At 51.4% G+C, this 15,088-nt stretch overlaps 1 protein-coding gene across 1 annotated transcript in view; it reads left to right on the top strand.

Moving 5' to 3' along the window:
- The first annotated feature begins 852 nt into the window (after positions 1-852).
- Positions 853-15,088, top strand: part of LOC146855977 (ranaspumin-like) — a 56,500-nt gene continuing 42,264 nt past the window's right edge. Inside the window, exon 1 of the mRNA XM_085653928.1 lies at positions 853-968. Within this exon, the coding sequence (XP_085510054.1) occupies positions 920-968 (49 nt within the window). The 5' untranslated portion in view covers positions 853-919. The remainder of the gene's footprint in view (positions 969-15,088) is intronic.

Here is a 15,088-nt window from a genome sequence, read left to right as displayed (position 1 = left end):
CCCGCCCACAGGGATACCTTGGGCCTAGCTTAGGGGTGACTGACATGTAAGAAAAGGGAAGGTTAGGGCCTGGCAAGTGGGTGCACTTGTCAGGTCGATATGCAGCACCAGACTGCACACAGGCTCTGCAACGGCAGACCAGAGTTACATTTACAGTCTGCTTATGTGAGTGGCACAATCAGTGCTGCAGTCCACCAGCAGCATTTGATTTACAAGCGCTGTGTGCTGTGCTAGGGACTAGCTAGTAATTCAAAAAGCCAATTATGGAAACCCCAATCCATAACAACAATTTACAAAGTGAGTACTGGCACTTTGGCACTGAACAGCAGTGGCAAAGTGCCCAAAGCTTCTAGACCAGCAAAACGGAGTCCAACCACCTGTTACCCCAAGAAGATGTTGGTATAATTCATCTCGTACTAATATGCTGTAAGCACAGCAGGCATAATACACTGCGCCTCAGTCAGTAACATAGTTTATGCAAAATGACTGCATTTTTCTTAAGGAGTAATTAATACCCTTTCATCAGCTGACGTTCCTTTCATCTTTGTGAAGACATGATTGTGGAACAGCATTAAAACATTAAAAGGAAGAATTCAAATGATTTTTTAATAGTACAGTGCCAGTTGAAACGCACACGTCCCTGTGCCCACATTTATTTGAAAGGGAATATCAAACAAAGAGATGCCAATCACTACTTTATGTCAAACGGAGAGGTTTGAAGAAAGAAAACACTTAAATGAGCGTTTCGCAATCTGTGTGCCAAGAACTAAGTGGAGAAGGACATTCCTGGTGTGGCTTGGCACTGGCGGCGGAGTCGAGAGGTCTCTTCGGGTATAAATGAAGGTGACCTCCAGGGAGGGGTCCATCAGCACTCGAACGGGGCCTGCAGCTGACGTCTTGAGAGAAGCCTCTCGCAGCCATGAAGTCCTCAGCCGTCTTCCTGCTCGTGGCCCTCGGCATCGCTGTCGGTGAGTATACCTGCTTCACCCCTGAGGAGCTCCAGAGTATATCATAACGTGTTTATAATATCTTTGTGCTCGCGCATGTTCATGTACTTTGACATCTCGTCGCGTTTTGTAAGACACGGCCTCCGAATGGGAGCATTTGTATAGAAGGAACCTAGCCAGGAAACAAGAGTGTGGAGCAAAGGGCGAGAGCCTAGGGGTAGGATTCAAGTCCATGGATAGAGACGTGTAATGGGTGTATTCCTACGGTGTGGGGGAATTGTGTTGCTTGAAGAGAGGGGGTTCAGTTTCTTTCTGACCCACATACTTAGTCTGTGCCCGGTTACTGTACCTGTTGCATAACTGTATTACTCAAATAACCACACACTTTCCACATTCTTGTGTGGGGCCGTCTCCGGGCACCTCAGCTGCAGCAAACACTGTGTTGGGAGACAAATCCAAGGGAGACACTCTCGAGAAAGAGTGTCCAAGGCAGCACATGCCAGAGGATGACGTTCAAGAGTGAGTGGCCGAGCAATACGGGGCTGTGTGCTTAGACTGCCTCATATGATAACAGAGTGTTTTAGACATTGAGTGAGTTTGAAGCCCTTAGATATGATCATAAAGTTTTTAATCGCTGAACTGGTACCACTGGTACCTCGCATCAAGGTTCGAAATGTAACTCACATAGGGGACACCTTAATTTAACCTCAATGGCTAGTTTTTGTCAACTTGACTCCAGCAAAACTATGAATATATCCATTAAGGTTCATGCATGGATGTTTCTGAAGGACATCAGTACAGATATGATCTTTGAAGCCATGGTCTCTCTGCAGGTGTAGCAAGTCAAGTTAGCTTCCTGCCACAGATGAGTCTTCTTGGGACAAAGAATAAGAAGAACACAATTGTAGGTTAATGTTCTGAAATCTTCCACCCCATTCACATGGCTCAGCGCAAGCATTACATGTCAGACCAGAAGTTGAAATGGTTAGTAACATGACTTAGTTTTAGTTGTGCACCACATGTATATGCTGGAAAAAAACAAAGTTCTCTTTTGCTTTCCCACTGCTATCAGAGGGAGTGAGCCCCAGATAAACCTGTCAACACATCCATCCAGTATGAAAGGCTTTTGAGAAAGGTCAATAGAGTAAAATGGGAGGTCAACCCGGTTTAAAAATGTGCATATCTGTCCTGCCTCCACGAGTGAGTAAATTTCCACTCACATGCTGACTTGTGGACTATCCATTACTGGATATTGTGCACTGTAAGTGCCTCACGAGGCAATCCGTTGAGTGGTGAGTGGTCTTTGGAAGCAAACCATGGTCTGTTAACTGCCCACACAACAGGGTTAGAGCTCTCTACGGATGTACTCACACCTGGGAACTGGTGAGCGAGCCATGGTCTGTTAACTGCCCACACAACAGGGTTAGAGCTCTCTACGGATGTACTCACACCTGGAAACTGGTGAGCGAGCCATGGTCTGTTAACTGCCTACACAACAGGGTCAGAGCACTCTACGGATGTACTCACACCTGGGTACTGGTGAGAGAGCCATGGTCTGTTAACTGCCTACACAACAGGGTCAGAGCACTCTACGGATGTACTCACACCTGGGTACTGGTGAGAGAGCCATGGTCTGTTAACTGCCTCCACAACAGGGTCAGAGCACTCTACGGATGTACTCACACCTGGGTACTGGTGAGAGAGCCATGGTCTGTTAACTGCCTACACAACAGGGTCAGAGCACTCTACGGATGTACTCACACCTGGGTACTGGTGAGAGAGCCATGATCTGTTAACTACCCACACAACAGGGTCACAGCACTCTACGGATGTACTCACACCTGGGTACTGGTGAGAGAACCATGGTCTGTTAACTGCCCACAAAACGGGGTCAGAGCTCTCTACGGATGTACTCACACCTGGGTACTGGTGAGAGAGCCATGGTCTGTTAACTGCCTACACAACAGGGTCAGAGCACTCCACAGATGTACTCACACCTGGGTACGGGTGAGAGAGCCATGGTCTGTTAACTGCCTACACAATAGGGTCAGAGCACTCTACGGATGTACTCACACCTGGGTACTGGTGAGAGAGCCACGGTCTGTTAACTACTCACATAACAGGGTCAGAGCTCTCTACGGATGTACTCACATGTGGGTACTGGTGAGAGAGCCATGGTCTGTTAACTCCCCACACAACAGGGTCACAGCACTCTACGGAAGCACACACACTTGGGTACTGGTGAGCGAACCATGGTCTGTTAACTGCCTACACAACAGGGTCACAGCACTCTACGGGTGTACTCACACGTGGGTACTGGTGGGAGAGCCATGGTCTGTTAACTACCCACACAACAGGGTCAGAGCACTCTACGGATGTACTCACACATGGGTACTGGTGAGCAAACCATGGTCTGTTAACTGCCCACACAACAGGGTCAGAGCACTCTACGGATGTACTCACACGTGGGTACTGGTGAGCAAACCATGGTCTGTTAACTGCCCACACAACAGGGTCAGACCTCTCTATGGATGTACTCACAGGTGGGTACTAGTGAGAGAGCCATGGTCTGTTAACTGCCCACACAACAGGGTCACAGCACTCTACAGATGCACACACACATGGGTACTGGTGAGCGAACCATGGTCTGTTAACTGCCTACACAACACGGTCACAGCACTCTACGGATGTAATCACACGTGGGTACTGGTGAGCGAACCATGGTCTGTTAACTACCCACATAACAGGGTCACAGCACTCTACGGATGTACTCACACCTGAGTACTGGTGAGCGAACCATGGTCTGTTAATTGCCCACACAACAGGGTCACAGCACTCTATGGATGTACTCACACCTGGGTACTCGTGAGCGAACCATGGACTGTTAACTGCCCACACAAAAGGGTCAGAACACTCTACGGATGTACTCACACCTGGGTACTGGTGAGCGAGCCATGGTCTGTTAACTGCCCACACAACAGGGTCAGTGCACTCTATGGATGGTAGTCACACGTGGGTACTGGTGAGCGAACCATGGTCTGTTAATTGCCCACACAACAGGGTCACAGCACTCTATGGATGTACTCACACCTGGGTACTCGTGAGCGAACCATGGACTGTTAACTGCCCACACAACAGGGTCAGAACACTCTACGGATGTACTCACACCTGGGTACTGGTGAGCGAGCCATGGTCTGTTAACTGCCCACACAACAGGGTCAGTGCACTCTATGGATGGTAGTCACACGTGGGTACTGGTGAGCGAACCATGGTCTGTTAACCACCCACACAACAGGGTCACAGCACTCTACGGATGTACTTACACGTGGGTACTGGTGAGCGAGCCATTGTCTGTTAGCTACCCACACAACAGAGTCACAGCACTCTACGGATCTACTCACACGTGGGTACTGGTGAGCGAACCATGGTCTGTTAACTGCCCACATAACAGGCTCACAGCACTCTACGGATGTACTCACACCTGGGTACTGGTGAGCGAACCATGGTCTGTTAATTGCCCACACAACAGGGTCACAGCACTCTACGGATGTACTCACACCTGGGTACTGGTGAGCGAACCATGGTCTGTTAACTACCCACACAACAGGGTCAGAGCACTCTACGGATGTACTCACACCTGGGTACTGGTGAGCGAGCCATGGTCTGTTAACTGCCCACACAACAGGGTCACAGCACTCTATGGATGTACTCACTCGTGGGTACTGGTGAGCGAGCCATTGTCTGTTAGCTACCCACACAACAGGATCACAGCACTATACGGATGTACTCACACCTGGGTGCTGGTGAGCGAACCATGGTCTGTTAATTGCCCACACAACAGGGTCACAGCACTCTACGGATGTAGTCACACGTGGGTACTGGTGAGCGAACCATGGTCTGTTAACTGCCTACACAACAGGGTCACAGCACTCTACGGGTGTACTCACACGTGGGTACTGGTGGGAGAGCCATGGTCTGTTAACTACCCACACAACAGGGTCAGAGCACTCTACGGATGTACTCACACATGGGTACTGGTGAGCAAACCATGGTCTGTTAACTGCCCACACAACAGGGTCAGAGCACTCTACGGATGTACTCACACGTGGGTACTGGTGAGCAAACCATGGTCTGTTAACTGCCCACACAACAGGGTCAGACCTCTCTATGGATGTACTCACAGGTGGGTACTAGTGAGAGAGCCATGGTCTGTTAACTGCCCACACAACAGGGTCACAGCACTCTACGGATGCACACACACATGGGTACTGGTGAGCGAACCATGGTCTGTTAACTGCCTACACAACACGGTCACAGCACTCTACGGATGTAATCACACGTGGGTACTGGTGAGCGAACCATGGTCTGTTAACTACCCACATAACAGGGTCACAGCACTCTACGGATGTACTCACACCTGAGTACTGGTGAGCGAACCATGGTCTGTTAATTGCCCACACAACAGGGTCACAGCACTCTATGGATGTACTCACACCTGGGTACTCGTGAGCGAACCATGGACTGTTAACTGCCCACACAACAGGGTCAGAACACTCTACGGATGTACTCACACCTGGGTACTGGTGAGCGAGCCATGGTCTGTTAACTGCCCACACAACAGGGTCAGTGCACTCTATGGATGGTAGTCACACGTGGGTACTGGTGAGCGAACCATGGTCTGTTAATTGCCCACACAACAGGGTCACAGCACTTTATGGATGTACTCACACCTGGGTACTCGTGAGCGAACCATGGACTGTTAACTGCCCACACAACAGGGTCAGAACACTCTACGGATGTACTCACACCTGGGTACTGGTGAGCGAGCCATGGTCTGTTAACTGCCCACACAACAGGGTCAGTGCACTCTATGGATGGTAGTCACACGTGGGTACTGGTGAGCGAACCATGGTCTGTTAACCACCCACACAACAGGGTCACAGCACTCTACGGATGTACTTACACGTGGGTACTGGTGAGCGAGCCATTGTCTGTTAGCTACCCACACAACAGAGTCACAGCACTCTACGGATCTACTCACACGTGGGTACTGGTGAGCGAACCATGGTCTGTTAACTGCCCACATAACAGGCTCACAGCACTCTACGGATGTACTCACACCTGGGTACTGGTGAGCGAACCATGGTCTGTAAATTGCCCACACAACAGGGTCACAGCACTCTACGGATGTACTCACACCTGGGTACTGGTGAGCGAACCATGGTCTGTGAACTACCCACACAACAGGGTCAGAGCACTCTACGGATGTACTCACACCTGGGTACTGGTGAGCGAGCCATGGTCTGTTAACTGCCCACACAACAGGGTCACAGCACTCTATGGATGTACTCACTCGTGGGTACTGGTGAGCGAGCCATTGTCTGTTAGCTACCCACACAACAGGATCACAGCACTATACGGATGTACTCACACCTGGGTGCTGGTGAGCGAACCATGGTCTGTTAATTGCCCACACAACAGGGTCACAGCACTCTACGGATGTAGTCACACGTGGGTACTGGTGAGCGAACCATGGTCTGTTAACTACCCACACAACAGGGTCACAGCACTCTACGGATGTACTCACACCTGGGTACTGGTGAGCAAACCATGGTCTGTTAATTGCCCACACAACAGGGTCAGAGCACTCTACGGATGTACTCACACCTGGGTACTGGTGAGCGAACCATGGTCTGTTAACTACCCACACAACCGGGTTAGAGCTCTCTACGGATGTACTCACACCTGGGAACTGGTGAGCGAGCCATGGTCTGTTAACTGCCCACACAACAGGGTTAGAGCTCTCTACGGATGTACTCACACCTGGGAACTGGTGAGCGAGCCATGGTCTGTTAACTGCCTACACAACAGGGTCAGAGCACTCTACGGATGTACTCACACCTGGGTACTGGTGAGAGAGCCATGGTCTGTTAACTGCCTACACAACAGGGTCAGAGCACTCTACGGATGTACTCACACCTGGGTACTGGTGAGAGAGCCATGGTCTGTTAACTGCCTACACAACAGGGTCAGAGCACTCTATGGATGTACTCACACCTGGGTACTGGTGAGAGAGCCATGATCTGTTAACTACCCACACAACAGGGTCACAGCACTCTACGGATGTACTCACATGTGGGTACTGGTGAGAGAGCCATGGTCTGTTAACTGCCTACACAACAGGGTCACAGCACTCTACGGGTGTACTCACACGTGGGTACTGGTGAGAGAGCCATGGTCTGTTAACTACCCACACAACAGGGTCAGAGCACTCTACGGATGTACTCACACATGGGTACTGGTGAGCAAAACATGGTCTGTTAACTGCCCAAACAACAGGGTCAGAGCACTCTACGGATGTACTCACACGTGGGTACTGGTGAGCAAACCATGGTCTGTTAACTGCCCACACAACAGGGTCAGACCTCTCTATGGATGTACTCACAGGTGGGTACTAGTGAGAGAGCCATGGTCTGTTAACTGCCCACACAACAGGGTCACAGCACTCTACGGATGCACACACACATGGGTACTGGTGAGCGAACCATGGTCTGTTAACTGCCTACACAACACGGTCACAGCACTCTACGGATGTAATCACACGTGGGTACTGGTGAGCGAACCATGGTCTGTTAACTACCCACATAACAGGGTCACAGCACTCTACGGATGTACTCACACCTGAGTACTGGTGAGCGAACCATGGTCTGTTAATTGCCCACACAACAGGGTCACAGCACTCTATGGATGTACTCACACCTGGGTACTCGTGAGCGAACCATGGACTGTTAACTGCCCACACAACAGGGTCAGAACACTCTACGGATGTACTCACACCTGGGTACTGGTGAGCGAGCCATGGTCTGTTAACTGCCCACACAACAGGGTCAGTGCACTCTATGGATGGTAGTCACACGTGGGTACTGGTGAGCGAACCATGGTCTGTTAACCACCCACACAACAGGGTCACAGCACTCTACGGATGTACTTACACGTGGGTACTGGTGAGCGAGCCATTGTCTGTTAGCTACCCACACAACAGAGTCACAGCACTCTACGGATCTACTCACACGTGGGTACTGGTGAGCGAACCATGGTCTGTTAACTGCCCACATAACAGGCTCACAGCACTCTACGGATGTACTCACACCTGGGTACTGGTGAGCGAACCATGGTCTGTTAATTGCCCACACAACAGGGTCACAGCACTCTACGAATGTACTCACACCTGGGTACTGGTGAGCGAACCATGGTCTGTTAACTACCCACACAACAGGGTCAGAGCACTCTACGGATGTACTCACACCTGGGTACTGGTGAGCGAGCCATGGTCTGTTAACTGCCCACACAACAGGGTCACAGCACTCTATGGATGTACTCACTCGTGGGTACTGGTGAGCGAGCCATTGTCTGTTAGCTACCCACACAACAGGATCACAGCACTATACGGATGTACTCACACCTGGGTGCTGGTGAGCGAACCATGGTCTGTTAACTGCCTACATGTTAGACGGCGACCTCAGAGGAGCCCGGAAGGGGGTCCTGACTTCCCTGAGTCCCCACCCGTGTAGTATTGTAGCCGGGCACTGGCGGGAGATTCCCCAGGGGGAGGAATCTCGCAACTAGGATCGTACTTCTGGCACCACACGACACAGAGAGACCACACTGGGTATTCTCAGAACAAGCTTTATCAAATAGGTATCACTGCAAATATGTACAAGGTGAGCACGGGCTCAAGAGTCTCGGAAAGGTAGGGGGTGGCGGGACTGTCTCTGGTAACGGTTCAAAGCAGGGACGTATCCGGCGCACAGCTCACAATCCTCGAGCTGGGGGATACGTTGTCGTAGTCGGGGCCCGGCGGGACCGTGAGAGGTTGTCGGAGCCGCGAGTCACTCAGCGGGCTCAGGTACAAGTTCGGAGGTCTTACGATCTTCAGGGAGCCGCGAGTCACTCAGCAGGGCTCAGGTACAAGTTCGGAGGTCTTACGATCTTCAGGGAGCCGCGAGTCACTCAGCAGGGCTCAGGTACAAGTTCGGAGGTCTTACGATCTTCAGGGAGCCGCGAGCCACTCAGCAGGGCTCAGGTACAAGTTCGGAGGTCTTACGATCTTCAGGGAGCCGCGAGTCACTCAGCAGGGCTCAGGTGAGTTTCAGTTCCAGGGGCCGCGACCACGTCAGCAGGCTCTCGTTGTTCCAGCGTCGAATCTGCCGGACAGTCTCAGAGTACCCCTTGTTATAGGTCGACCCTGCTTTGATGTCCGGAGTCTGCGCAGGCAGGGGTCTTGTCACCTGGGGGCTGCTTGTCGGGGTTCCCTGCTATTGTCTTTTGATCCTTTCAGGGCCGGGTCGGGAGGAGTCCCAGACACCCAGCAGGCACGGAGCCAGCCCGCAGGGAGGCCGGAGGGCCGATCGAAACCCATCGTCCCAGGGGAGTTCAGAGGTGCGATAGAAACTGCTCCTCCCTCTCTCATCCCCTGGAAGCGTGATGTCCTCCAGCCGGAGTGGCACCTCTAGGCCCGGGTCGCGCTCGGGCCTGGCGGCCATCTTGTTGCAGGGAGTGGGCACGCGGGCCCGGGGTGGCCGAAAGGAGAGAGGCCATGGACGGGGATGTCCGGAGTTGGCGCAGGTGTCCTGGTGGGAAAGGTCGGCTGGGCCGCGTGCTAGGGCTGCAGGCACCAGGTTTCGGTGGTGCGGGGGCACGGAGGGCCATCCTACGAGGCCGGGTCCAACACTACACAACAGGGTCAGAGCACTCCACAGATGTACTCACACCTGGGTACGGGTGAGAGAGCCATGGTCTGTTAACTGCCTACACAATAGGGTCAGAGCACTCTACGGATGTACTCACACCTGGGTACTGGTGAGAGAGCCATGGTCTGTTAACTACTCACATAACAGGGTCAGAGCTCTCTACGGATGTACTCACATGTGGGTACTGGTGAGAGAGCCATGGTCTGTTAACTCCCCACACAACAGGGTCACAGCACTCTACGGAAGCACACACACTTGGGTACTGGTGAGCGAACCATGGTCTGTTAACTGCCTACACAACAGGGTCACAGCACTCTACGGGTGTACTCACACGTGGGTACTGGTGAGAGAGCCATGGTCTGTTAACTACCCACACAACAGGGTCAGAGCACTCTACGGATGTACTCACACATGGGTACTGGTGAGCAAACCATGGTCTGTTAACTGCCCACACAACAGGGTCAGAGCACTCTACGGATGTACTCACACGTGGGTACTGGTGAGCAAACCATGGTCTGTTAACTGCCCACACAACAGGGTCAGACCTCTCTATGGATGTACTCACAGGTGGGTACTAGTGAGAGAGCCATGGTCTGTTAACTGCCCACACAACAGGGTCACAGCACTCTACGGATGCACACACACATGGGTACTGGTGAGCGAACCATGGTCTGTTAACTGCCTACACAACACGGTCACAGCACTCTACGGATGTAATCACACGTGGGTACTGGTGAGCGAACCATGGTCTGTTAACTACCCACATAACAGGGTCACAGCACTCTACGGATGTACTCACACCTGAGTACTGGTGAGCGAACCATGGTCTGTTAATTGCCCACACAACAGGGTCACAGCACTCTATGGATGTACTCACACCTGGGTACTCGTGAGCGAACCATGGACTGTTAACTGCCCACACAACAGGGTCAGAACACTCTACGGATGTACTCACACCTGGGTACTGGTGAGCGAGCCATGGTCTGTTAACTGCCCACACAACAGGGTCAGTGCACTCTATGGATGGTAGTCACACGTGGGTACTGGTGAGCGAACCATGGTCTGTTAACCACCCACACAACAGGGTCACAGCACTCTACGGATGTACTTACACGTGGGTACTGGTGAGCGAGCCATTGTCTGTTAGCTACCCACACAACAGAGTCACAGCACTCTACGGATCTACTCATACGTGGGTACTGGTGAGCGAACCATGGTCTGTTAACTGCCCACATAACAGGCTCACAGCACTCTACGGATGTACTCACACCTGGGTACTGGTGAGCGAACCATGGTCTGTTAATTGCCCACACAACAGGGTCACAGCACTCTACGGATGTACTCACACCTGGGTACTGGTGAGCGAACCATGGTCTGTTAACTACCCACACAACAGGGTCAGAGCACTCTACGGATGTACTCACACCTGGGTACTGGTGAGCGAGCCATGGTCTGTTAACTGCCCACACAACAGGGTCACAGCACTCTATGGATGTACTCACTCATGGGTACTGGTGAGCGAGCCATTGTCTGTTAGCTACCCACACAACAGGATCACAGCACTATACGGATGTACTCACACCTGGGTGCTGGTGAGCGAACCATGGTCTGTTAATTGCCCACACAACAGGGTCACAGCACTCTACGGATGTAGTCACACGTGGGTACTGGTGAGCGAACCATGGTCTGTTAACTACCCACACAACAGGGTCACAGCACTCTACGGATGTACTCACACCTGGGTACTGGTGAGCGAACCATGGTCTGTTAATTGCCCACACAACAGGGTCAGAGCACTCTACGGATGTACTCACACCTGGGTACTGGTGAGCGAACCATGGTCTGTTAACTACCCACACAACCGGGTTAGAGCTCTCTACGGATGTACTCACACCTGGGAACTGGTGAGCGAGCCATGGTCTGTTAACTGCCCACACAACAGGGTTAGAGCTCTCTACGGATGTACTCACACCTGGGAACTGGTGAGCGAGCCATGGTCTGTTAACTGCCTACACAACAGGGTCAGAGCACTCTACGGATGTACTCACACCTGGGTACTGGTGAGAGAGCCATGGTCTGTTAACTGCCTACACAACAGGGTCAGAGCACTCTACGGATGTACTCACACCTGGGTACTGGTGAGAGAGCCATGGTCTGTTAACTGCCTACACAACAGGGTCAGAGCACTCTACGGATGTACTCACACCTGGGTACTGGTGAGAGAGCCATGGTCTGTTAACTGCCTACACAACAGGGTCAGAGCACTCTACGGATGTACTCACACCTGGGTACTGGTGAGAGAGCCATGATCTGTTAACTACCCACACAACAGGGTCACAGCACTCTACGGATGTACTCACATGTGGGTACTGGTGAGAGAGCCATGGTCTGTTAACTCCCCACACAACAGGGTCACAGCACTCTACGGAAGCACACACACTTGGGTACTGGTGAGCGAACCATGGTCTGTTAACTGCCTACACAACAGGGTCACAGCACTCTACGGGTGTACTCACACGTGGGTACTGGTGAGAGAGCCATGGTCTGTTAACTACCCACACAACAGGGTCAGAGCACTCTACGGATGTACTCACACATGGGTACTGGTGAGCAAACCATGGTCTGTTAACTGCCCACACAACAGGGTCAGAGCAATCTACGGATGTACTCACACGTGGGTACTGGTGAGCAAACCATGGTCTGTTAACTGCCCACACAACAGGGTCAGACCTCTCTATGGATGTACTCACAGGTGGGTACTAGTGAGAGAGCCATGGTCTGTTAACTGCCCACACAACAGGGTCACAGCACTCTACGGATGCACACACACATGGGTACTGGTGAGCGAACCATGGTCTGTTAACTGCCTACACAACACGGTCACAGCACTCTACGGATGTAATCACACGTGGGTACTGGTGAGCGAACCATGGTCTGTTAACTACCCACATAACAGGGTCACAGCACTCTACGGATGTACTCACACCTGAGTACTGGTGAGCGAACCATGGTCTGTTAATTGCCCACACAACAGGGTCACAGCACTCTATGGATGTACTCACACCTGGGTACTCGTGAGCGAACCATGGACTGTTAACTGCCCAAACAACAGGGTCAGAACACTCTACGGATGTACTCACACCTGGGTACTGGTGAGCGAGCCATGGTCTGTTAACTGCCCACACAACAGGGTCAGTGCACTCTATGGATGGTAGTCACACGTGGGTACTGGTGAGCGAACCATGGTCTGTTAACCACCCACACAACAGGGTCACAGCACTCTACGGATGTACTTACACGTGGGTACTGGTGAGCGAGCCATTGTCTGTTAGCTACCCACACAACAGAGTCACAGCACTCTACGGATCTACTCACACGTGGGTACTCGTGAGCGAACCATGGTCTGTTAACTGCCCACATAACAGGCTCACAGCACTCTACGGATGTACTCACACCTGGGTACTGGTGAGTGAACCATGGTCTGTTAATTGCCAACACAACAGGGTCACAGCACTCTACGGATGTACTCACACCTGGGTACTGGTGAGCGAACCATGGTCTGTTAACTACCCACACAACAGGGTCAGAGCACTCTACGGATGTACTCACACCTGGGTACTGGTGAGCGAGCCATGGTCTGTTAACTGCCCACACAACAGGGTCACAGCACTCTATGGATGTACTCACTCGTGGGTACTGGTGAGCGAGCCATTGTCTGTTAGCTACCCACACAACAGGATCACAGCACTATACGGATGTACTCACACCTGGGTGCTGGTGAGCGAACCATGGTCTGTTAATTGCCCACACAACAGGGTCACAGCACTCTACGGATGTAGTTACACGTGGGTACTGGTGAGCGAACCATGGTCTGTTAACTACCCACACAACAGGGTCACAGCACTCTACGGATGTACTCACACCTGGGTACTGGTGAGCGAACCATGGTCTGTTAACTACAATCAAAATATTTAGGGGTTTGCCCAAATGACCCTCCTATACCTGGGCAAGGGAACATCTAAGGTGTATATACAAATGGTATAGAGGGATAGATCATATTTACTTTCTGCACAAGCGTTTATTAATTACCTTGGCAAAAAATCAATTTCTTCTGGCAAGATTAGATGGTTATAATACAGGCACAAGTATCTATTGGTGAACATCCAAACACATAGTGTACCACAGTACAGTCAATACATCGAATACAAAACAATTTATATTTACAATACAGCACATATATACAAACTTATATACAAAGTAATTCAGTCAAAAGTCCTTTCCCTATTGACTTATTCCATCAAACATGTGTGCACTTAACATTGCGTAGTGCTACAGCAGGGGGTAGTCCTATAAGCAATACACAGATATAGTCTTTCATCTAATTTTGTAATGCCAATACAATTTATGTATTTATTCCACAATACAGTGGACTCCTCCTTTGTCAAGGTGTCGACGCGTTCGCGTTTCAGCCTCCACTTCCTTTATGGCTTCCTCAGGACAGTGATATAATCTGTGGGTTCTAATGGGGCAACCTGGTCTCGTAAATTGCAAGGTCGGCTTTTACTCCGGTCCCACTCGTCAGTTAGGGGCTCCTCGGCACTTGTGTCTTCTCAGGGATTCTGGGTCTCTTCGATTCCTTCCAGCAATTTTCAATAGGTATGTTAACAGTCCTTTTCACTGCCCACACAACAGGGTCACAGCACTCTATGGATGTACTCACTCGTGGGTACTGGTGAGCGAGCCATTGTCTGTTAGCTACCCACACAACAGGGTCACAGCACTCTACGGATGTACTTACACGTGGGTACTGGTGAGCGAACCATGGTCTGTTAACTGCCCACATAACAGGCTCACAGCACTCTACGGAAGCACACACACTTGGGTACTGGTGAGCGAAGCATGGTCTGTTAACTGCCTACACAACAGGGTCACAGCACTCTACGGGTGTACTCACACGTGGGTACTGGTGAGAGAGCCATGGTCTGTTAGCTACCCACACAACAGGATCACAGCACTATACGGATGTACTCACACCTGGGTACTGGTGAGCGAACCATGGTCTGTTAACTACCCACACAACAGGGTCAGAGCACTCTACGGATGTAGTCACACCTGGGTACTGGTGAGCGAACCATGGTCTGTTAACTACCCACACAACAGGATCACAGCACTCTACGGATGTAGTCACACGTGGGTACTGGTGAGCGAACAATGGTCTGTTAACTACACATACAACAGAGTCATAGCACTCTACGGATGTACTCACACGTGGGTACTGGTGAGCGAACCATTGTCTGTTAACTACCCACACAACAGGATCACAGCACTCTACGGATGTACTCACACCTGGGTACTGGTGAGCGAACCATGGTCTGTTAATTGCCCACACAA

Source organism: Triturus cristatus, chromosome 4_1 (genome assembly GCF_964204655.1).
Source record: "Triturus cristatus chromosome 4_1, aTriCri1.1, whole genome shotgun sequence".
Taxonomy (NCBI): Eukaryota; Metazoa; Chordata; class Amphibia; order Caudata; family Salamandridae; genus Triturus; species Triturus cristatus.
Note: the sequence above shows the minus strand (reverse complement) of the source record. Positions and strands in the feature narration are given on the sequence as shown.